Source organism: Arachis hypogaea, chromosome 5 (genome assembly GCF_003086295.3).
Source record: "Arachis hypogaea cultivar Tifrunner chromosome 5, arahy.Tifrunner.gnm2.J5K5, whole genome shotgun sequence".
Classification (NCBI taxonomy): domain Eukaryota; kingdom Viridiplantae; phylum Streptophyta; class Magnoliopsida; order Fabales; family Fabaceae; genus Arachis; species Arachis hypogaea.
The window spans coordinates 6,006,102-6,031,483 of record NC_092040.1 but is presented as its reverse complement, the minus strand read 5'-3'; the positions used below and the strand labels follow the sequence as shown (position 1 = coordinate 6,031,483).

General features: G+C 33.2%; 2 protein-coding genes across 19 annotated transcripts; both read right to left on the bottom strand.

The window, feature by feature from the left end:
- Positions 1-466: 466 nt before the first annotated feature.
- On the bottom strand, positions 467-2,876 carry LOC112800439 (transcription factor bHLH18-like). Its single transcript, XM_025842720.2, has 4 exons — positions 2,342-2,876; positions 1,764-2,255; positions 1,110-1,496; positions 467-996 (listed from the first exon to the last, which is right to left on the bottom strand). The coding sequence occupies exons 1-4, from the start codon at positions 2,384-2,386 to the stop codon at positions 913-915; spliced, it is 1,008 nt and encodes a 335-aa protein (XP_025698505.1). The 5' UTR covers positions 2,387-2,876; the 3' UTR covers positions 467-912.
- An 8,198-nt stretch (positions 2,877-11,074) lies between these two features.
- LOC112800438 (ASI1-immunoprecipitated protein 2-like) lies at positions 11,075-21,167 on the bottom strand. Of its 18 annotated transcripts, none has more exons than XM_025842718.3 (14): positions 20,624-21,023; positions 19,950-20,474; positions 18,662-19,365; positions 18,509-18,571; positions 16,951-17,155; positions 16,162-16,415; positions 14,336-14,424; positions 13,458-14,209; positions 13,244-13,375; positions 12,808-13,117; positions 12,477-12,707; positions 12,267-12,391; positions 11,965-12,041; positions 11,075-11,481 (listed from the first exon to the last, which is right to left on the bottom strand). In XM_025842718.3, exons 6-14 carry the CDS (start codon positions 16,225-16,227, stop codon positions 11,266-11,268), a joined length of 1,998 nt encoding a protein of 665 aa, XP_025698503.1. In that variant the 5' UTR covers positions 16,228-16,415; positions 16,951-17,155; positions 18,509-18,571; positions 18,662-19,365; positions 19,950-20,474; positions 20,624-21,023; the 3' UTR covers positions 11,075-11,265. The 18 variants fall into 18 exon arrangements, 16 of the variants coding, with proteins under 16 accessions (XP_025698503.1, XP_072092738.1, XP_072092739.1 ...); XM_072236637.1 differs by having other exon boundaries at positions 14,336-14,421; XM_072236638.1 differs by having other exon boundaries at positions 16,340-16,415.
- Between the last annotated feature and the right edge of the window lie 4,215 nt (positions 21,168-25,382).

The following is a 25,382-nucleotide window of genomic DNA, read 5'->3' as shown; positions in this document are numbered from 1 at the left end:
CGACAAAATTAACTATTTATATACAAAATATATTTAAATATAAAATATAAATTAAGAATAAGTTAAAAACAAATGTATTTGTATAAAAAAAATATCCTGACGATGTCTTAGTTATACATATAACATTTTTAGTTAATTTATATATAATACAATTTGAATAGTTCAAAATCATCGTAAATTGTAAATATATCCATTCATTTGAGTTAGGTTAATTACTATGTGAATCGTACACTAAAGCTCCAATACCGTAAATTTGTCTAACAAAATAAAAAAATTTAAGATTAAGTTGATAATCAATTAAAATTTGTCTAGTGTTACCCTATATACTTAACAAGTTTACTTAAAGAGCGTCGCCTTGCTTTGCGTTATATAATTCAATTTATCTCCATATTAATTTAACACCTATAATTTTATATATACAATATTTATATTTATTACGAGAATAATTAATGGATGTAAACAAAAATTCAAAAAGACAAGATATAAGTATCTTTCACTCCCAAATTTTGTAGCCCAAACATGTTCGATAATTAAAAGTTAAAACTCTCGTATGGAGATGAGAGTTTAACAAAATAAAATAAAACATTCTCATGCTCTCGCTCAAATAATTAAAACTTCTGGCGACAAAACTAATAATTACCGAGACTTATTATTATCATAATAACTCACATGCAGTTGGTATAAAATTGTTAGTTAAAAATCACTAGATACTTAACTAACAATTTCATATAAATACAACCGCATATAAATCTCCACTTTATTACATACTTTATTATTATTTATCCACATGGAGCTGTTTCCTTCCGAGGCTAACATGACTTTCAAGATAGATCGCTACTATATATTGTTGGTGGAAGATGATTGAATCGGTGGATTGAATCAACCTTTACCTGCAGTGGGATCAAGTTCCTGCTATGACGACGACATCGTTTTCAGCGTAGCCACGCGTAGATTCCTCACAAGATCTCTTATGCTCAACTTGTATTCTGTGCCCATCTGATCCACCAAAAATATCAAAAGTCAACACATCTAGCTATCTCTATCTCTATCTTATCTAGTAATTAATAATATTATCTCCATCATATTGAACAATTAATTAAAGTGTAAACCTGAGCAACGATGGTTATGTCGAGAACCGAATCCCCGAACGGTAGCACACTGCTATGGACCACGTACAGGTGAAGGCTTTGTATCTCCGACAGTAATTTGACGTAAATGCCCTTCTGTTTCTTGCAATGGATCCGGAGCAGCACCTCCTTCTCGGCCGCCGCCACTCTTGCTTCCACGTGTGCTAGTGCTGCTTCGCCGTCTGCTTCCAAGGTGTCATCATCACAGGAAGAGGAGTCATCGTCGCTGCTGCTCGTGATGAAGCGTGGATTCTTCACAATCACCACAGACTCCACCTCTCTCTTGTTCTCTTCTTCTAGAACCTTCAATCGCCCCTGAAGCTCTTTCACGTACTTGATTGCATCTCCCAGTACCGAAGCCTTATCCATCTGTATTATCAGTTATGCTATTAATCATATATTAATTCTAGATAAAATTATGGTGAAAACTACTTCGGTAACGTGAAGTTGATAATTGAGAACGATTAAATGATTTGACTTATTTGACTGAAATTTCATCAAATAACTCTCAATTATCAACTTTACATAAAGTCGACTGAATGTGAATTTCCATCTAAAACTAATCATCTCAAATATTTAAACTGATAAATTGAAACATAAATAGTTATATTTTTAACACAAAATAAATTAAATTACCTTTTTTAAGCCTGGAATAAGAGCTGCAAGGGCGATCAAGCTTTGGCTGAGCTTCTCCCTTCGCTTTCTCTCAGCCATGATGTGATCGTGAGAGTGAGCCGCCTGTCTCTTACTCCCTTGGCTTTGAGGTTTCCTTGTTTGTTCCAGCTTGTTCTTATCATTGTTATTACCAACTTGTGGTTGCGGTGAAACCTTATCATTAGGAGTTGCATCAAATTCAAAGCCATAAAATTGGGAGGATGGGTTGTAAGAGTTTTCAAAAGACAGAATCTGGGAGGTGGGAGAAGAAGAAGAAGAAGAATTAGATGAGACGTAGTTAGTGATGCTTGATGATGAGCAAGTTCTGAGTTGCTTAGTTGGCCTCTCCTCCTCCTCTTCCTCCTCCTCCCCCACCACTGCACTCATCACCATCTCATCAAACTGATTCTCTTCATCCTCATCCAGAAACTTCTTCAAATTGCACTCTGAAAACAATTCGTAATCATCTATATCCTGCAAAATCACAAACTCGTTATTACTATTATTATTATCATTCAATAGTACCAACATTGTTCATCATTTCTCAACAAAGAACTCACCAGATCAGATAACCAGTTGGTTGCCAATCCGTTTAATTCCTCCATAGAATTTGAAGTAACCAGCTAGTAGTGGTATATATGGTATATACTATCTAGTATATATAGTACTATATATGTCTATACTAACTTAGTATTATCTATCTAGCACCGTTAGCTTTTTTGCCTCTTTATAGTGGCATTCTTCTACTGCTTCTACTCTCACTCTCGATCTCTTGCCATTAACCGCGTATCGCGTTGCAATAATCATCACACATAAAAATATAATATTTTATTCAAATAAAATAATGCACGTGGGAAATTATTTCAGCCACGCACCGAAGAAATGGTGGATACAGTCGCAAACTGTCACCGAATGCTTTGCTGCTATGTATGCCGGTACGCCAATTAATTAAATTAATCAACTATCAACTGTAAAAAATCTTGGATTTTTTGGCCATATTAGTTAATTAATTAAGGTTCGTATATATCGTGGCATGTTGAATATGTATGGGAAAACCAAAAATAACTCTCTGCTATTAAGTTTTCACTTTTACTTAATTAATTCAACCAATGCTGGAGATCCAGATATGGGACCTAGATAGTAACAGGTGAATCATGTGATATATTTTTTTCGTCTCAATTATTGACTTATTTTGTCACTACCCTCAGCAACGCGCCCCCTCATTTATTATGTGTCTTTTTTTTTCTTATTTCTTTTCCATCACATTTTTTCTGTCATTGTTTTCCCTACTGTTGGATACATACAGTGTATAATTGTATATATATATATAATATGCTGAATGAGGTTTGAACTTTGAATAGTCAATAAAATACTCCAAACCCTGTGGAATCTCAAGCTAAAATAAAATAAATAAACTTGCCTTATTCGTTTCGTGAGATATTATCTTTTTACTAATAATAACAAAGTGAGATGCTTTTTACAACTATGAATATTCCCTTATCATAATATGTAATTAATAATTTAAAAAAGTATAATTGCACTTTGATTAATAATTAAATATTTTACCCTTCAAATGGACAAATAAATAATGCAATATTGAAAGCTATTAAATAAGTAGTATCCCGTGTATCACGACGAGAAGATCAAAAAGATTCAGTATGATGCATCTTGTCATGCGCAATTGTGCATGTTTATTTAAGTCCATATATAGTAATTGATTTTTCATCATGTCCCTTCAGATAATACGTGTCCTGTTTAAGTGCTTACTTATTAGCTTGATATATCCCAATAGAATATAATTTCGGGAAACATTCAAAGATAATTGCTCAGTTTCAAGGATTCAATTCGTCCAACGGAAGAAAGTAACTACTTGGCACTTGCAATACGTGAATGGTAACTTAGCTTGTGGGAATGCTTAGGGCTACTTTGGAAACTTCTCCGATCTTTTTTATGATATGGATTTAACTTTAAAAGTTAATTCAACAATCTAATCCAAGTACTCTTTCCGACTTAGCGTTGGTTTTGAGGTGGAGATTAGAAGATTGAGACTCAATATTATATTTGTTAGTCTAAAATTAATATTAAAATTTTAATTTCTGTTTTTAAAATTTTAATATTTTAATACTTCCAACAAGTGGAGACAGAGAATTAAAAATTTTAGAAACGGATAAATTTTTTTGAACGGAGATTAAAATTTTTAATAATATTTATACCTAAAATACTCCATTTCAATTAATTAATTCTAACTGTATTATTTGTACAAATTAAATTAAAACTCCATTCTTGTTTTAATCTCCGTCTTCTACTTTATATCAAACACAATACTAAATAATTTTTATCTCTCAATATGAGGCTTTTAATCTCTATATCTCTTCCAAATGCTACCATAACAACATAACCGGCTCTTTTTTACTAGTTCACGTTGTTCTTTCTAACCTTCATTTTTGTGTTTATTTAGCTATAACTTAACCTAATCTATTCAATAAACAAATTAAACTAAGCCTTTTTTAGATAAAGAAAATAGTTAAAAACTTATATGCTATGATAAATTTGTAGGGTTGCTACTAAAATTAAAACATATAACATTGTAATAAGAATGTGATCTTGTGTAGAACCACTTACAGTGTAAAAAAGAGATGAGACGGGAATCCACTAATCAGCCGTGGTCTTGAAGCCGGATAGGGATGGGTATTTATAAAAAAATTTCGATAATTAGTTTAAGGTTCAAGAGATACGATGATTAAAGTTAGAAAAGGTAATTTGGATTTTTTTTTTTCGTATTTATAATTTTTGGTGACTAGAAATTTGATAACTTAGACATATACATTTTTAATGGGCTGTTTACGGGTGTCCTGGTCCAACTTAAAAATTGAACTGTAACACTTAGGCTCCGTTTGGTTGATGTATATAATGAGACATAGACATAAAGATATAGACATTAAAGACATGGATATAAAATATTTGTATCTATGTATTGTGTTTGGTAAAAATAAAGAACAAGACACACATATTTTAAAAAGACTGAATTACCCTTTATTTTACCAGAAGTTTTACTATTATTACTGTACATCCATTATCCCAAACACTACATGTCATCACCATTGAATTTTAATTTTTTTTAATATTTTTTATTTCTTCTAATATCATATTAAATTATCATTCAAATATTAAATATATATATATATTTTGAAAAAAATAAAAAACTAAAGTTCAGAATTTATCAAAGATTAATCAAAATTTAAATAAATAAAAATTAAATGTACAATTTTTTTTATGAAAATAGAAAGATAAATTTAGCTATAGAATCTAAAAAAAAAGAGGAAAAAGAAAGGTTTGGGGAGATAAGAGGACAAATTTTAAAATTTCAATAAGGGTAAAAGAGTAAAAAATTAGTGTCTCACAAGTTGTGTCTTAGTGTCTCACCAAATTTGAGATACACAAATTTAATATTTCCGTGTCCATTCGTGTCCTCCCGTGTCCTTCGAAAATCTGTGTCAATTAACTCTCTTTTTTTCTCTTCTCCTCCTCTAACTTCTATTTTTACTGCATCTCAACTCTTCCTCTCCAAATTTATTTCATCCTCATTCTCCACCATACCAGATCCATTAAATAGCTATGCTTCTAAAACACTTTATATTTATCCTCTTCAAAATCGACGTCTCTCTCCCTTTTTCTGAATTTCTTTTTCTCATTCTCTCCTCTTTGGCACCACCGCAAACATGAAGAAGGTTGCCTCAGCGAATGCACAGTAACCGATTTTATTAAGTGATATTTGAATTAGAGTTGTTAATTTTATTTATTTGAAATAAGATTGAAAAATCAGTAGTCATAATAGTGGTGGTAGAAATTGGTGATGATACTAGTAGTGATAATGGTGATAGTGTTGAAATTGTTTTGATTTAAGGATAAATTTGATCTTTAAATTAGTTAGATGTGTTTTGTGTATTGTGATCATTAATATCAAACATATTAAAAATTTTATGTGTATTTATGTTCATGTATCTCTGTGTTTTTGTGTCTGTGTTTTTATTTTTTTTGAGACAATAATCAAGCACACCCTAAGATAAAGCAGAATATATAATTAAGGTGAGTGTTTTAAGTTTTATCCAATTTTTTTTTTTTAAAAAAAGGAAAAGAGATTTTTAGAAGAATTTTTGCCACCTATGTGGAGTTAGTCAAATTATCTAGGGTGTAATAATTGATCTCTTAATTAGGTATTGTGTTTATCAAATTAGATATATAAAATGAAAGAAAAACGTTTATTAAGATACTTAAAACCACCTAACTCTAGGATCTTTGTTGGTTAAGACAGATTAATTAAAGTAAATTTCTAAACCTTATTAGTCAGTTAACTAGTGGCCATAATTTACCTAAACAAGCAGAGCAGTTTTATATATATGTGTATGATTGATTTTGTTAGGGAACAATTTGGAATATAGTCAATTATAGTTAATTAATTAAAAAATATGTTAGTTACAAAAAGCAAATAATTTTTTATTATTCTTATTTTTTGAAATTTTAAAATTAAAAAAAATAACTAAATTGACTTATGCTATAGTTGGTTCTCTAGAGTTTCTCATGTATGATTAAAATATGTTTAATCTTAATCAATCATGCGTGTACAATCTAGATTTACTTTTCTCTTCATATATATAAAATTAAATTACTAAAAGGTTAGTGCGAAAACGTAAGAAAGCAAATCAACTTAGAATTTAATAATTCGCAGTTGTTAATTTTCTCCCATAACGCACATTATATTTCACCATTCAATTTGTCAATGTTTGTGGATTTTTGTTGAAAGAGAAGACAATGCGTCCTTTTCGCGGGTTGAAAAGGCGGTGAAAATAGAAGTTCATCATGAATTAATGATGCTACAATCGAATAGAATATAATAATAATATATGATATCTATTATATTGATTTTGAATATAGTCACCTAAATCATACCTAGAAAATTAAAAAGATGGACCGTGCAAATTAAGAGAGGGGATCGAAAACCCAATAAATTATATATTTTTGCATGTGTAAGAATTGAATATAGAAACACAAAATGATGGCATCTACTGAAATTGTATAAAAGAAAAAATGGGCACGTAATAAGATACGTACAAATTAAATACAGTGTATTTGGGGCCACTTCAAATAAAGCTTCTGCAAATAGTTCGCCAATTTCCCAAAAGATTAATAAGCTCCATATGAAACTTTAAATGAACAAATAGAGGGTCAGGGTCTGAGCAATAGAGCATTATCTTATTGTAGAACAAGTATTATTATTGTTGCTAGAAAGAAAATTTAATAAAGTGAAAACTGAGGTACAGCTAACTTTTTATGAGATTGATAATTGAGAGTCTTTGACGACTCTTTATTATTAATTTTACATAAAATTGACTGTATTTAAATTTTCACATTTAAATAATACGAGTTTCAAGGGAAGTTGAAACATGATGCATGGTACGCACACATAGTCACATAGATACGCATATATAACAAACGTCAAAGCAACAATTAGTATAGTTTCTGCCAAAAACAAAAACAAAATCAAACAGATAGGACTTCTAGAGATGCTCTCAGTTCTCACAAACCCCATAAAGGTTTTGTAATATGCTCTGCCCGAAAGAAACAAGTGCAATATGACAAATTAAAGCAAATATATATGTAGTAGTGAAGATAGATATATTTTGCATTTCCATGCTCAGCTTTAGATATGAATTCTCTCGAGATATGTGGACCTTTGCTTATATTATTCGATCACTTTTAGAGACCCATACATAACACATCTCATGTCATTTTGTGTCTATTAAATTTTTGGTGTAAATTACTAATAATGTCTTGAAATACATCAATTACATTGTAAATAGAGAAACTATTTTCTTGTAATTTTGTTAACTGATGATAATCTAATTTATTTTTACCTATTTTGGTAAATAAAGACCAATTCCTAAGAAAACTTTAACTAATAATAAAATCAAGAATAGTTTTAAAATTAAACCTAGAGTATTATTTAGCCTGACTCAATCTAATTACATGACTTACTTTAAAGAGAAATTTAAAATGGAGCCCCCATAAATATGTAGTACTTTTGATTCCTCAATTAGGAAATTTTTAGTGGCGAGTTGCAATCTTGTTTATAATGAAGCAGATGTATGTTTTTCCAGAGAAGTTGGTCAAATAATGTGTACGACAGGCTATTGAGTTACAAAATAAACATCTTTCATACTATCTAAAATAACCATTCGAGTACTAGCTCTAATACCATATCATAATACCACTCATCTCAAAAACTTCAGTTGATAAGAAAATGTAACACTAATGATTATATCTATAATACTCACATTGTACAAATATTCCATTGACTCTTTATACTTTCCCATTTTAAAATGTTTTCAAACTTTATTATAGTTGCTATCAATTTCACTACATTTTACATCCTATTTAATTACACATGGATTCGCTTCAAAGAACGTGATTCATTAGTTTCCAACATGATAAAAAAAATGGAACTCAATTATATGATTCCATCTGTTTTAATTTATTGCAAACATAATTTTCGATCAAAGACAGAAAACATCATTTGGAAAATGAAACGCATTCTTCGTACATTGAACTTTGACTTCAGAAAAGTAATATTAATAGGAGTTTAATTTTATTGCACAAAATGTAAAACATTTTATATAATCATCAAATTATATTTATTCTATTATATAACGATGTAGATGATCAATATAAAAAATAATTATTTTTACTAATATATCATGAAATAATTAGATAAATTATAAAATACATGAAAATTAAATTCTATTAATAAAATAAAACTACTTATGATTGAATCAGACTTTTTTTTTTCACACATATAAATTTCTGTGGGAACGATTAGTTGTACGTTTTTATCGAAAGCTCGAAATGTACAAATCAAGAGATATACATATACCAGAGTTATTTTTCATTGGAGACATCTGCTTTTTCTATTTTTTTTTTAATCCTTTTTTAGTTCACACATACTTTTGTTGAAGGTTTAAACATACTGAAATTAGTTAAGAACTTAAAAAGTGAAAAAATGTCTACTCATTTATGGTTCTATAATATATCAAACATTTCAAGTGCACCAAGAATATCAATGCTCCAGTTGTTTTAATCGTTAATTTGAATTATAAAAAATATATATAATATATATTAATTAAAATTAACGGTTAAAATAATTAGTGTACTGGTACTCCTTGATGCACTTGAAATGTTTCCTATAATGCATATTTTGTAGGCTTTTCTATAGGTAAGGTAGACAACTCACAAGTCACAACTGTTGTCTGCTAACATTTCAGAAAACATATGGGAGAGGTACCTTTCTATCAGTGTTCTTTCAATTAAAGTTAAAGAGGACATGTGATTTGAAAAGGGCACTGGGATGCTATTTGGAATGTTATCATTTTCATTAACTTTTTAGAAAACATTTTAACTATTACAAAAATATTAATGTTTTAATGATTTTTAACAATTGATTTCAATCATAAATATATATCTAATTAAAATCAATGACTAAAATCATCGAAATAGCGATATTGTTGGAAATACTTGAAAGGCTTCCAATTTTTTATACTCCTTTGAACTCCAGTTCATTCTCTTGCCTTCCATCATTTCAAACATAGATGTACTGAAATGAAACCAAAGAAATGGAGTTATTATTTCGCTCAATTATTTTAATAAACAGTAATATTAAAGAGACAAAAAAAATTAAAACTTATCTTACGATAATTAATAAATATTAAATAAAATAAATTTAAATAATTTTGGTTGATTTTTTATTATCTCCGAAAAATTATTAATAAATTTGGAAGGAGTAAAAAGCGAGTGTTTTGGTAAAACTTGATGGAATAAATTCTGTCACTAATTATTACATCCCATTTAAAAATTTATCAATCAAACAATATAAGTTTTCACTAAATTCTCTTGGATTCCATTATTTTCCATCTTAAACCATTAACCCAAACATATTCTTAAGGTGACAAACAGGTCTAAACCTGTCGGTCCGGTCTGTGTAACCTGTCAAAAAAGGCAGGATCGGACTGAAAAATTAGGACCGCCAAAGAACAAAAGTCTGTCTAATCCGCACTGCTTAAACTGCGAGTCTTGGCGGGACAGGGTGGGCTTTCCCGCCGGACTTAGTTTTTTTTGGCAAAGGAATATTTTTGCAATTTTTTAGCCAAAACTCAACTTCCCACAACCCAACTCAGAAGAGTATAAAGATGAAAATTGAGTGTTTTGGATTATGTTTATTTTGCTTTGGAGACAATATTTATAATTACAAAGACTTTAATATTTGTGAATATAAAAAATATAATTTTTTTATGCCTTTAGAAATTATAAATTTACTAACATGATTGTGAAATTATATATATATTATTTAGTAGTTAATAGTTAAAAAAAAAGTTTTGGCGGGCTTAACCTGCCAGCCCGCAATTAGGCAGGATGGGGTAGGATTTTAAGACTGCCTCATTAAGCGAGACGGGACGGGCTTCTGGCGGGACGGATTTTCCCGCTTACCACTTCTAGACATCACCATAATACTTGAACAATAATGCTAAAGAAACAAAAAAAAATCAATTCAAATAGTTTAAATTTATCTTATTTAGCATTTATTTACTACAGCGTTCATTAAATAAAATAAAAAGTAATAAATTTTAACTGTTTAGTTAAAAAATTGTTTTTCGAAACTTTTCGTTACTTAAAACGTGACAAACGAGTATAACAGAGTCAAGACCTAGAATGACTCGTTTGAACCACATTTATTCATTAGAATTCTATGGCAGTAAATGATTCAATAAGGTTAAACAAAACTATATTTTGTGTACTAGTAGTATCGACTAAGTCGCTTTTCATTATTCAAATTAAAAATGGGATAGAAAATAAGCAGAGTAAATGAAAATCACAATTTAATCGGCTGAAGAAACCAGCTGCCACCGCCTAAGCCACAATTTTGTAAATGTTCCCTATAGTCGAGCACAAATAATCCAAATCCAATTAAAAAAGTCTCAATGAACCAAGTCGAAAGCGTAAGAATGTTAGGAGTATCCAAATCTCCAATCATCTAACATGCTAACAACTACCAAAAGAAAAGGGGAAAAATATTCTTTTAAAAATTATTTTACTCATTCTGTTTGTATCCCAATCCTATATCCATACACATCTCTTCACATGTATATCAACTTGAGTTCTAAAACAGAGTAAGTGCAAAATAGCACATCTCAAAGATAGAAAACAAATCAACCAAACCACACAAGCAAAGAAAGAAGTTCAACAACTTGAAGTAAAAGCCAGGATCATAAATAAGCCGCTAGTACAGATATCGAAAAACGAAAACAAGCCATATTCCATTACAGGTTCCATTGTCAAAGTATAGACAGATTGTTTATATGACTATGATAAAGTAAAGGCATAAAATTAAAGGTAGCTAAAAGTCTATAATTAAAACATATATTTTACATGGTGCCATTCACTGCTGTTTGGCCTTCGAGAGATGAACTAATGCCCTTGCAACTTGCAACTCAACAGAGTCTAAAGCTTCAGGCCAGAGAGAGAGAGTAAGATCTACAACCTCAGAATCCACCACTTCATTTATCCCATTATCATTGGAACTATGTCCAGACAGCAAAACTCTGTCTCCTGAAGTTCTGTCTGGTTCAGGAATTTCATCAACTCTGTTTCCTAGCTGCAAGACAGTAAGAAGCATTTAAACTGATTGCATTTACATGGTGAACAAGGCAGGCTTCTTCCTAGTGAGGTGAGTTCATGCATGCGTGCCATGTCTTATCAGTATTTCACTTGAATACCACAATTGACTGATTACGAAATATCAATTATGAAACAATATTAATTCATAATTCTATTTTCCAAAAGAATATGGAATCAGTGGAGAGTCTATGGCATACCAAATACTAGTTTCATAACCAAACGATGTCTAAACAAGATACAAATAAAAGCTGCAGAAAACTATAATTAAGTAGAACTTTCAAGTATAACCACCCATTTCAATCCATATCCTAAGTGATGGAATAGGAAGCATACATGTTATATATTTGTGACTCAAATAGAGCAACAAAGTGATTTCATGTATGTCAACACCTGTAATAAAATAGAAACCTAATACCGAAGAGGGAGAGAAAGGGGGGGGGGGGGGGGAGGAGAGAGATACCTGTGTGCTTGTGCTTGCAGAGTTATTCTCCTTTCGCCCTTTGAAAACACCCCATAAGAACAACATATCATTCCAACCTGCCAAAGCAGCAACGAGTAAAAAAGAGAGCCTTTTTTCTTTTTGGAGGGTGAGGGTGAGGGTGAGGGTGGGGGTGGGGGTGGGGGAGGGCTAACATGCAAACAGAATTGTTAATCTACTAAAATATAGAATAGATTAGTAGTAGCAGGGAATGATTTTAGGCACACTAAGGTAAATATAATGTTAAAGTGTTCAAAACAAACGAGTAGAAGACCATTTCTTACGCTGGGATTTCTCAGGTAGAATGTTGGATGGAAATATTAGAAGTTCCACTCCATCCAAGTTTCCTTTCAGAGTCAAATCATTCTTGATCATCAAATCCACCAATTGTTTATAACATGTTCGATAACTGATAATATATATACAAAAAAAAAGAAGAATAAGCAGAAAGTATAAATCTGAATTATACATGCAAAGAAAGGGATAAAACAGACCTACGAGGATCTTCTGCAAAAAAGTACAGAGCAATATTCTCTTCTGTGGGTTGACCTTCTGTAAATTGAGATGGCCACATTGTCAAGCGAGGCAGTTCATCCAGTATGATCATCTTTGGAAGCCTGTCTACCACATCAATAACCTTAGGTGATGCACAGGTTGATAAATGTGCTTGAATACCATCACAAATGGTTGCAATCTCCCCAATACCTTGTATTAAAAATTTCCCTCTGCAAGAATCATCACCAAAATATGTGAAAATTTTAAAAAACAGTTCATCCATAGCAAAACAAAGCTGAATATTTAAGAAATGGGGAAATAGGGTCATACTGCCATGAATGGTCAGGCTTTGGGTAGACAAATGCTTGTGACGAACTTCTAACCCCCAAGTCTCTTAAGCAGGACCTTTCATCTAAAGCAAGACCAGCACATAATTCATGAATGATCTGAGCTGTAGCAGCATTAATAAGGTGCTCAGCTTGCTGAATGTCATTGTTCTTTTCATTTGGAGTGTCTGGTTCTTCATTGTTCTTTTCATTTGGAGTGTCTGGTTCTTCGTTGTTCTTCTCATTTGGAATGTCTAGATCTTCATGAGTGTTGTGATTGCTGGGTTGTAATCCAGCATTAAATTGTTCAGAACCTTGATGATCAAGATTGTAAGAAACGGTTCCAGAAAATAAGTTTTCGTCAGTAGCAAATTCTATTTCACTTCTATTTGCAGTAACACCAGAACTAGAAGCTTGTATTGCAGGATTATGTAACTCACGATCATTAGCTAGAACACCAGAACAAGTATCATTTCTATCGTCATGAAGAGCCAGGTATTTGTTTTGCAAACAAACATCCTTTGTTGCTGGTCCTGATTCTAAGTTTGGAGATCTTGATTCCAATAGAGAGCCTGCCAAAAAGCTTCTGAAATTTAGCAATATAATTTTCTCAATTTAAAAACATCAGAGTAATTCCTTTGGCACATGTCTTACATTCATCACGAGTTGTCTCAGTTTGTGAATGCAAGTTTGGTGATTCATCAATTGCACAATTGGATGATGCTGCCATTTCCTTAGTATCACAGAAAGATTTCTTGCAAGATGTATCAATGATGACACCTTCTAGGTTTCTCTTCAAATTTTTGCACATATAATGTCTACTCAATAGGGACTGATCCCTTGGACTTGAGACTTTAGAAGATCGCTCCCTTGTTTCAAGAGCCCTTCCCTCTATGCCTAACTCATCCTCCAAGGTAACAACATTACTCTTCTCACCATAACCACGAGGAACCATTGCTTTCTCTTGAGAATTGCAATATTGGGAGGCAAAGTGCATGATTTTGTTGACTGATTTCATTTTCACTTTCCCAAATTTCTTGTATGAGAAATCCTTATGAAGTGGAGAGTCATCACAAGGTCCGGATAAAATATGTGGTCCAGCATTTGTCATAGTAGCACTAGCTTTTTCCAAAGACTGAGCTTCTGAAGGGACTTGGCATCTCTTAACCTGCAGATGGGGTGTACTTATCCCACTTTTCATAGAATATGATGATCTCGATTTTAGTTTTGAACTTTTACAAGACTCAGGGTCTATTGAATTTTCAGATAGATGTTTTGATCTGTTTGTAGCCACTGGCTGTTCCACTTTATCCTGTACTAATTTTCCAGTCCCTTCCCTTGGCATGCACTCTTCACAAGTCCAACCATCTTCAGGAAGTTCTTCCATCTTAACACGCATACAGTAACTGATTGATAAATGAAAAAACAGAACACGTTAACTTCACTGTCCCAGAAAACGATGAAAATAAAGACTATAGAAACATAGACCTTCTAGAAACAGGGATGAATATGCAAGATATTGTAATACTTACATGTGCTCCGCCCCATCATTACACTCATTACAAAATGCAAGGAAGTGCTCCAACCCTACATCCCCACAAGTATCGCAAACTCGATCCTGCTATCCAGTGGAAATCAAAAATTAAAAAAAAAAAGTTATTAATAATTATCTATGAAATGCATTTTAATGATTTGGCTGCAAGAATATAGATAGCGAGGTAGAGGTAGAGTGAGACACAAAAGGAAAAATCAATCTATTTCCTCACGTGGAGCCCATTAATTTTGGATATAGTAATATACCATTTTATTATCTTTAAAACTACAAATGTAATAATGTATTATATAATAGTAATCTTCCTTATCTTGCAATCCATATAAAGAAGATCCACTATTCAATGCATCAAAAGATTGGACATGTTGAAATTAACCCGGTTTTTTTTGCCATAAGTAAACTAAGAGAAGTTGAATAAAGTTTGTGCCATGTACACGCAAAGTATGATTTATCCTGAATCTGGAAATGAATCACCATGTGGAACTGGAATCCAAATGCTAGTACCGGCTTTAACTAGTATTCTCCCAGAGATGACTTGTTGGATAATATCAGTTCAAACTCTACCTCCTATGGTTGCTAATAACAATGACTAACTGGTCTCACAGATTAACATCTAAGAATGAGTCACCCCTTCTCTACAAAATAGTTCCACAATCACTTAGATAGCAACATTATGCTAGCTAGAATCTACATAACAGAGTGGCAAACTTGTAGAAGATCATTGACCAAATTAGCAGATGACAGATAGCACCAAAGGAGTTCTAGAAATTTTTTCTGCTTGGATTTTCTGACCATAAGACATTGATTGTATGTGTATTTGTATATAACATAGCACTAGTGAAGCATTGTTATAAGTTGGTGTTCTCAGGCTTAGTTTGGTAAAGCTTTTGCTTTTTAAAAGTAGCTTATGAAAGCTGTCTTTTAAAAGACAGCTTTTTAAAAGCTGCAGCACTTACGTTTGGTAAAATCAAATTAAAAATGGCTTTTAATAAGTACAAGCACCATAATTGTGTTTGGTAAAACAGCTTTTAAAAGTTGAAAAAATTATAATAAACATGTTTATAACAAAAAAATAATTTTTTTTTCAAATTCTTTAAAATTTTATATAATATTTTAAAATAAAATAATGTTAAAATAAAAAATTCATAATAAACATAAATATAATAAATAAATTCTTCTATTTTTTAACTTAAAAATTTTATATAAGTATCATAAAAATTTATTTTATCCTAAACATCATTACTAAAAATATTAAATTACCTAAATTACTATAATCTAAGAACAGAAAAAAACAAACAAATATAATATAAATAGATAGAAGTTCATACCTAATATGTGATAGAGATGTATTTGTGTTGAAATTTGTGAAGATTAGGTTGAAAAATAAAAAATATATGAAGATTGTGTTAGATTTTATGAAGGTTAGGAAGAGAAGTTAGAAATATATGAAGATTTTAATGGCAATATAATAGCGGGAAATATGTGCGGAAAAATGAAAAAATTTTGGTAAGCATAAGCCAGCTTTGAAAAGCTCCCTCCTAGGTGCTTTCAAAAGCACCCCTAACTTTTAAAAGCCGCAAGCACAAGCACTTGAGCTTTTTAATTTACCAAACGCAAAATGACGTGCTTGTGCTTTTTAAAAGCACAAGCACCTCCTTAAAAAGCTTTACCAAACCCAGCCTCAAAACCTCACCATATTGAAAAATTAACTTCTTGGCAGAGCAACAACTTAGACAAGCATAATACACAAAACATTTACAATTGATTCCAGATAACTAAAACACATTGAAAAGGAAATACCCATACCTCATCACCCGTTAAATCTATGATATCTCTAGGGTCTACTGGCTGAGGTTGACAGGATTTTTGCATAATGATCTTGTGCACAGCGGACTAATGGAGCTAATGTTTATAGTATGTATAACAATTTTCAAACAATTCAAGTGTGCAATGTCTTCCCTAAATATAGCATAGTCGGAAATACCATCTTTTTGGCTATCTGAACTAGAACTTGCTAGTGATGTCTCCCGACTGGTTCGCTTGACAACTAACAGTTCTCCCTGAAAATAAAGGGTAATCAACAACAAATATTAGAAAATTTCAAAAGATAATCCATCATGGACTACATAAAGAATTTACACAATATGCAATCATTGAAATCTTCTAATGATGAAATATCTGATGGATCTAATTGTCTCAAATAACTATGTTTGCCCACAGATGATCTTAAGTAGAATTTTGGTCATAACTATGAGTATGTGGTTGTCATTAACTTCATTAAATTGAGTACCTAAACACAAAAGGGCAATCATGTCTCTAATGCAAAATCTCTTCATTGAGGGGAAGTTATCATTTTAAGCAAAGCTATAAGATAGATTCTTCCTATTAGGGTTGGCCCAATGATTACCTATCACCAAATTTGTGTTGTTTAATCTTCAAGTGCAAGATCACTAGGAATATCAAATTCTTTATGCTTCTCAAGGTTGATAATCAGAATTGGTCGATAATAGGAGATCATCACAGGAGACTCTAACACAGAGTCTTTCTGATGTTCAGCGTTTAAAAACTAGATTTTGACGGAAGAAAACTGAATACCTTAGTTGACTCACTGCTAGTGTAACGCTGAATAGAAAACCACCGCAAGGAGAGCAATTACCGGCTCTTTCTCGTTAGGGGTTTTACGAGCAAAGTCAAAAGTCCCCGCAATTGCTACCACCCGTCCAAAACGGAGATACAATGAGCATCGAGCAATGTGTGGACTAAATGCAATGTATGTTTCTTACATTTCGAATTTAAAAGGCTGCAAGAAAAGGAAAACATAATCCAGCCATTAAAATCATAACAAATTGGGATTATTAACAAAAATAAGGGGGAAAAAATCCACGGACCAGCAATTCAATCATGAGTTTAACTTTGATGCACTGACAATGTAAAACCTTTTACATAGTCGTGCAATCACATCCGTTTTTTTGGATGACCATTCACGCGGTCAATGTGAGAGGTAATTATTTTTTACTAATGTGGCATTACGTAATTGGATGCACGTGTAAAACTACTTTACACTGACAGTGCATCAAAATTCAATCATATACAATTTATATATAGGTGCAGATAGATAGGACTCACAAATTGAAAATAGGAATACTAATATTATCCTAGTCATTTGTTATTTGTGGTATAATAAATGTGTCAACAACCAGCTCTGAGATGCTCCCTCATGTATTGAAATTGAACATTTTAGTTCAAAGAATAGTAGTAGAAACAAACTGTAGAGTACATGATTATAGGTGCTCTATTACAATGTCAGATTGTCAGGAGCCAATTTCACTTGATGCTATACAGCTTAAATTGTTATGAAGATTAAAAATGTTTTTTATGTCTAGCAAAATAAATCCCAACGTAAACTCTTTTTTTTAATGAAAAAAGCATATATATATATATATATATATAATATATATATATATATATATATATATAACTTGCATGCATGATGAATGTAAAAAATATCAATACATATATACAGACATCCTATTATGTATTGCTATATTTGTAAAAATCTGACTTGACCACCCACTATCTAGAAAGTCACATAAACACAAGCATCTAATTGAATGATAGTATAAGTTTTACATCGTTCAGTGTAACAACTAAACTGTCTTTGAATGTATCAAGCTTCTTAAGAATAACTTGGTATCACCAGTTCAGAAAGCAATGAGGCTAAAGCTTTAGCAATTGAAACAAATCAGTACCTCCTATCTAGGTGCAAAATTTTACTTAAAGCGCAGTGAAGTTTGACAAATATTACCAAAATTACTAACACTGGCGGAGAAGGGATTTGAGTAATCGCGGAATGTGTAAAAAGAATGCATTGCCCCCATTAATATCAAAGTGGAGGACAAACTTATCTAATCTTCTTTCCATTCTATCCATCATAAAAAATAAACCATTTCAGCAAAATTAAAATACCACTGTTGATTTCACAAGTTCAAAAACCACAGGGCTCAGTAGTAGTACTATATCATTTACAGGTACATATAATAATAATAATAATAATAATAATAATAATAATAATAATAATTAAAAGGGGGAAAAAAAACACTACACTTCATATCAAAACCTAAACCAGCTAAAATGACTCAGAGTTTCTACTCACCACATTCAAGAAAGAAGATCCGTCTACTTATCTTCAGCTCTGAGCATTTGGAAACAAAAGAAGCTGAAAACACAAAAATGGTATAAATTTGAAGGAAAATAACATGGATTGAGACGCAAATTATCCAAAAGAAACACGCAACATAACACATACTGTGAAAAATAGGGCAATTGCTCGAGAATCAATTGCTGAAGCAGGACAAGGTATAATAACATGGCAAGAGTAGATGAAATTCCAAAACAAACAGAAAAACACAGACTGGGAAACTGCAGATCATAATCTTCGACTGCAGGTTGAAGACACAACTCCAGAACACTGTCAGAGCCATCAATGGTGCTCTCACCGGCACTGCATTCAGATCTGGAGTCGGCACAGTTGCATGCAGCAAGGGGCTTGTGTTCACTCACCGGAGGTAGGGCAGGGCTGGGGCTGAATGGCGCCATGTAAAGTATAGGTTTTGAGCTTGTAGTTTGCCTTTAATTTGAAGCTTTGAAACAACAATCCATGTTCACTTGCTTTCCTTTCCTTGTTTCCTTCTTGCTTCAGCTTTATTTGTTTTGCTTTTTTTTGTTTTTTCCGGTCATTGGAATGGACCGGAAAAACCACACCCCCCCAGAACAGAACCCGTAATACATTCCCAAATTTCAGAAGTTATATCTCAAAATGACCGCCAGAATTTCAATTAACTCAAACGAGTCTCCAAATTTTCAAACATAACTCACATTCGCCCTGAGAGGATCTCTGTTAACAGCAAGCTGTGGATAAACTACAATCCCTCCAGCATCAACTACATTCCCATCTTTCTTGGTCTCTAAGGATCTCCCATGATGAAATTCAATTGTCATGAGCTCATCCATCTAGACAACCAATCAAACAAAAGCATGATGTTAGCATTGATTTGAAAATGCAGATCATCAACCCTCTATTTATAGCAAGCAACTCACAGCCACAAGTTCTTATTTCCCAAACTCTCCTAATGCAGGAAACTAACACACGGAAGCTAAACAAAACATTAAGAAAACTATGTATCCAGACAAAAAGAAAAAGAAAAAAAATCTGAATAATATGCAGCCATGCATAAAAGCATCAAGCATGTGACGTTTTTCTTTATGTCTTCAAGCATGTCAAGGCCACTTAAGAATTTTTAATAGAAAATTAAATCAAGTTTTTAGAATTGTGACTAAACTAATAAAATTTTTTAATAGAAAATATACAATGCATCATCCGAATCAATTGTGACTAAACCAATTCAAGTTGAATTTTTAGAAGTAATCATGTGCAAACCACACACCGTGTTTCTCCCTAAACTAATTCAAAAATGCTTTCGGCTGGAAACCAAGTCGGTTATTACATTTTTCATTGAGTTGAATTTGAAATTGATAAAAAAAGATTCATATTCCTAATCACATTTGCAAATGGCAACAATGATTAACTTCCTAACCTGTATTGAAGGATCTGGTGGTGCAATGGAGTTTCTTCTCCAACTTTATAGACGAACAGCACCGCGACAACAGTTTGCCCAGCCGCTACAGCATCAACAATGGTTGCTGACCGTGACGCAGGCGAGTTTTCAATTGCACTAGTTTAATCTCCCATAATGAGCTCTGAGCTACATACAAGTTTTTCAGTCTATTTTCGGCGTGAGTAACAAACAGACTGCTGATGTGGTACAATCACCGCCACGCTATCAATTATAATTTCCCAATTTAGTCCCTGCTCCCACTTATAAACCCTAATGATTATTCTTCTTCCTTTCTTTCTGCAAAGTGGTGGCTCAACTCTCAAGGTGCAGAGATGAATTATAAGACACTTCAAGTAGGCTCAACCAAATTTCTAGCATCATCATTTGCATTTTGGGCTTCCCAGTTCTTCAAACTCATCAGCACCCTCATTCACATTGCCATTTTTAAATCATACAATGAAGTTACTCTTCCGATCCCAACAAAGGAATGCACATCGCTTTCACCTACAAAGCCGACAAAACAAGGTATACTCTTTTGTAGACAAAGAAATCATATTTTGAATCTTAACTACATTGCAATAAGAAATTTCTCTAACTTAAAACTCTTAATTCTCTTAACAGGTTTTTTTTTTTTTTCTTAATAAAAAATATACCTTGCTTTCAGTGACCATGAGACGGGAAGTGAGGGAACCTGATGCATTTTGATGCCGAAAGTGTTCCAAGAATCCTCCTGGAGCGCCACAACAGCTCTCTGAAAAACCTTCCATGCCGAGACGAATTATCCGACGGTGCACTGGAGCAGCACAACGATGAACTTTCCGGAGTGAAGCCTAGAGCGTTCTAAAATGGCTATGCAACTTATGGAGAAAACGCGCTAGGATTTTGGAAGGGAGAAAATGACGAAGAAAGAAAAAAAAAAAACGGAAGAAGAGGAAGAGTTCGGGTTTATAAATGTGGCAGGGACTAAATTGGTAAATTGGAATTGACAGCGTGAAAATAGTTGGGAGCACAATATGGAGTTAAATTAGTGAGTCCAATTTGAAAAATTATTTTACAGATTTAGTAGTAAAAAAGGTCAAGGCTATATGGAGATGTCAATTGGGCGGGATGCCTATCTGTTTTCTGTCCCTGCTCTTGGAGATGTCAATGGGGCGGGACGGGGGCGGGACGGGGGCGGTGGATGCCTCTCTACTTTCTGTCTCCGCCCTCAGAATTGATTCTCCTCTTTGTCCCGATTCTTGCCATGGGGAATAATCGTCTCCATTCCTATTTACCGTATTTTTTGCAGGGCCCAATTTCTCATTTCTTCATGTTGAACATTTATATAAAAATTATAGTAAAACAAAAAAAAACAAAAAACAAACTACAAAACATTATTACAAACATATCTTATCCAATATTATAAATCCAGAAATATAACATAGCAAATTATAGTCTATAAGGGGGTAAGCACTGAGCAGGAAGAGTGGTCGGTAGTGACTGACGAGGGAGTATGCTGCTATGGCTGTGACTGTGGACACAACTATGGGGATTGGGAGTTTTGAACTTTTCTGAAAAGTTGGGGCTTGGAAACGGCGCTAAGTGGAATAGTAGAGAGAATGGAAGATATTAAATAAAGTAGGGCTAGGGTTTTCAATAGGCGAATTTACGAAAAAGTCCCTATATTAGAAATAAATTTAGGATATTTAAATAAAATCAAGAATTCGGGAAATCATCAGAGACGGGACAGGAATCTCCACTCGGTCCCTGCGCCTGTCTTGGGAGGATTTTAGTCCTCATCCCCATCCCCACGGGGAGAATTCCTCGTCTTCGGGTTTCCGTTCGGGGCAATTCCCGCAGGGATCCCCGTACTTCGGGGAATTTTGACACCCCTAAGGCTATAAGTTTTAGAGTAATTATCTAAATCATTTTATGATATTTTTAAAATCGAACACTTTAGTCCTGTAACTTTTAAAATACATAAAAAATTCCTTTAAGTTTAATTTCGACAGACAAATCAGTTTCTGACAATCTTTTTTATCAATGACAAATAGAAAATACTGACATAGAGTCCTAGACTAATAGATATGACAGTCTATAATCCATGTGTGCAAAAAAATAGATGAGTCCTTGGGTTTAAACTCTATTGTTTTAGGGTTTGGGCCATGTATATCCTATGTGTTTCCCTCTTTTGAAAACCAAAAGACTCAAAATCCACCCTTTCTTTTTCAATTTACAGAGAGAACATGTAACCCCTCTTCAACGTTAAACCTCAGATCATTCACCACATCATCGCCATCGTCCAATTTCATCTGTTTCATCTTCAACCTCTGTCACTTACATTCAACCATGTCACCCCCAACATCACCATTTCGTTCGTCACCGTTACTGTTAGCGCCTAGTCAGACGCAACGAATAAGTATATGTGACCACAAAAGACTTGCATTGAAAAAGGTTAGAAACTCATTATTTATTCTTAGCTACCATTATAGTAATAGTGATTAGTATTTTATTCTTTGGCCTAGGGTTTAGAAATTTGTGATGGAATATTGTGATAGTTTATTCATCCTCTCTGTTTTGGTTATTATTATGACATAAAATGGAAAAAAAATAAACCAGGGAATAGGAATTTTTATTGAACTTTGTAGTGGTGCTTGTTTTTAATAAAATATTATGTATTATTATGTTCAGTGATGGAGGATTTTGTGATTCTTGTGTTTCACCATAGTGGTTATTTTGAGAGGGATAACAATGGAGCATTACTATATATGGATGGTAAAGTAGAAAGATTTTTAAGGATACACATTGATCTCATCTATTTCTTTGATCAGCTAACTCTATTTAAAGGTTTAGGATATCTAGATTACAAAGAAATGTATTGGTATGATCAAGCTACTGGTAATATGGAATTTGGATTGCATCTTTTTAAAGGAGACTTAGAGATTAATCAAATGCATGAAAGGTTAATGAAGAACATAAAAATTGATTAAAGGTGCATTTTCTATTATCACCAAATCACAGAAACCCCAGTTGAGGAGGCTAGGGATGAACCTGGTGATGAAATTGGAGATGAAGGTGGTGATGAGTCTAGCGATAAGTTTAGTTACAATGGGTATGAAAGCACATAGAATGGGCCTTATAGACCACCTCTCTTAGATTTTGATGATGAAAGCAGTGAAGAAGAATGTGTAGTTCTAAAGAAGGAGACCAAAAGAGGAAAAAAAAAACAGAGAGTAAAAATAATGCTTTCAGGAGGGAACAATAAATTATGAAGAAGAAGATGTCTCAAAAGGAGGTTAATAGGAGCTCAAAGAATACAAAGGCTTCAAAAATTAACAACAAATCTCATGTTGTGCCAACTACTGATGGGCCTCGTGTTAGGCAGTCTAATGATGTTGGGCCTAAATTTAGTGGTCCAAGTGCAGCTAGGCACAACCATGCTGGTTCAAGTGGGGGTAGCCCAAGAAGTGGCTGTGGTCCAAGAATGGCTGGAACAAAAACTAATGTGCATAGAACTGTTGAAGCAAATTATGTTGGAGCAAGTGATGATAAACAACAAAAGGCTGAAAAAAAGGTTGAGCCTGACCCTATATTTAAGTATAAGTTAGAAACTTTAGTGACACCAAAAAACTCTGAAAATAAAAGAGAGAAGTATGGGTTTCCACAATACAATGAAGCATCAGGGTTTGGAGAGGTTTACTTTGAGTTGGGCATGAAATTTGCAACAATTGAGTCCTTCAATAATGCTTTGAAGGACCATGTGATATTTGAGGGGAGGAAGATTAGGTATATTAAGAATGATCAAAGAAGAGTCAGATGTGATTGTGAAAACGGGGTTGAGAGGATTAAGAAGCTAAGAAAATCCAAGAAAGACAATGATGCATCTAAAGAGAATAAAGAGTCTAATAAGGACAATGGTGAAGATGTAATTGATGGTGACTTTGGGAATGTTGAAGAGCCTGAAACTGTAGATGAGAGACATGTAGATGATGGAAGTGAAGGAACCGCTAAAGAGACAAATGACTCAACCATTGTACACTGTTGTCATTATTTTGTGTAGGGCCTATTACCATCCTTGAAGGAGGTGATGCCACATGCACATTACCGAAACTGTGTCAGACACATTTGAAAAATTTTCAATAATAGATTCAAGGACAAGCGAGTCATGAACATGGTTTGGAAATGTGCAAAGTGTACAATTGTTGCAGAGTTCAAGGCAAGCATGGAGAGATGGTGGAGAGTGAATGAAGAGGCCTGGGTGTACCTTGTGAAATTCGACCTTGCATGCTAGACAAAATTCCATTTTAGCCATGGACCAAAGGCTGACAATCTAACCAACAATATCTGCGAAGTTTGGAATGCAAAGATAGTCAACTACCGAGCCAAACCGATTCTCACAATGTGTGAGGAGATTCGGTGTTATATTATGAGATAAATGACAAAGCATAAACAGGTGTTAGACATATTTGGAGGTACTGACTTGGCTCTTATGCAGCAAAAAAGACTAGATGATATCATTAAAGAGGTGAATTATTGGCACCTAATGTGGGTTGGTGATGACGAGAGGAGAGTACCTGAGGTCCAACGAGGTATAAGGAAGTTGTCTGTGGACTTGGCTCAAAACAAGTGTACGTGTAACGCGTGACAATTGACTGGTAACACTCTCCAATATTATACTATATTACAATTGTGATAATTGCATTATTTGTAACAAATTCTCAAATAATGTTAAATTGCAGGTATTCCATGCGTTCATGCTTTAGCTGCTATTGCTAAAAGGGGTGACAGGATTGAAGGCTATGTACATCCATTACTAAAATTGGGACAGCAAGGGCCACATACCAACCCTGCATCCAACCAGTGAATTTAGAAGAGTATTGGGACAAGATTGAAGTTATTCACCCAATTCCACCTAAGTTGAAGAGACCTGTTGGAAGACCAGTGAAGAGAAGAAGGAAGGAGCCATCTGAGAATGAGACAAGAGATTCAAAGATGAAAAAGACATTTTGGGTTACGTGTTCTAAATGTAGAGAGAATGGAAATAACCAAAAAACATGCAAAGGTCTTCCTGCTCCAAATAGAAGATCAATCAATTTAAGAAGTACAAATGCTTAGTTAACGGCTAGAACTACTAACCAAGCAGCAGAGAAGATGCATGTCTCACAATCAACACCCTAGGTGCAGGTAAACCACCATAAATAATGTACTAATTATTGATCGCGGGGACTAAATTGGATTTTTAATACTTCCATAGAGACTTAGTTGGATATTTTAAAAATCATTGGGAATTTATATGTCTTTTTTTTTTAATTTCACAATAACTTACTTGGAATTATATTTGGCTAATTTTTTCATTGTTTTAGAATATGGTTGATCATCCTAATCCAACTCAACCCGCAGCTAATGCACCAGGTTTTATGTCTAGTATGATGA

Excerpts from the sequence above, each read along its gene's own strand:
- LOC112800439 (XM_025842720.2), bottom strand. The coding sequence starts at position 2,386 with ATGGAGGAATTAAACGGATTGGCAACCAACTGGTTATCTGATCTG. Across the intron at positions 2,256-2,341 it reads CCAACTGGTTATCTGATCTG|GATATAGATGATTACGAATT; the intron begins GTGAGTTCTTTG and ends GTGATTTTGCAG. Across the intron at positions 1,497-1,763 it reads TTATTCCAGGCTTAAAAAAG|ATGGATAAGGCTTCGGTACT; the intron begins GTAATTTAATTT and ends CTGATAATACAG.
- LOC112800438 (XM_025842709.2), bottom strand. The coding sequence starts at position 16,227 with ATGCAAAAATCCTGTCAACCTCAGCCAGTAGACCCTAGAGATATCATA. Across the intron at positions 12,392-12,476 it reads TTTGCAGAAGATCCTCGTAG|TTATCGAACATGTTATAAAC; the intron begins GTCTGTTTTATC and ends ATATATTATCAG. Across the intron at positions 12,042-12,266 it reads TCTACCTGAGAAATCCCAGC|GTTGGAATGATATGTTGTTC; the intron begins GTAAGAAATGGT and ends CTGCTTTGGCAG.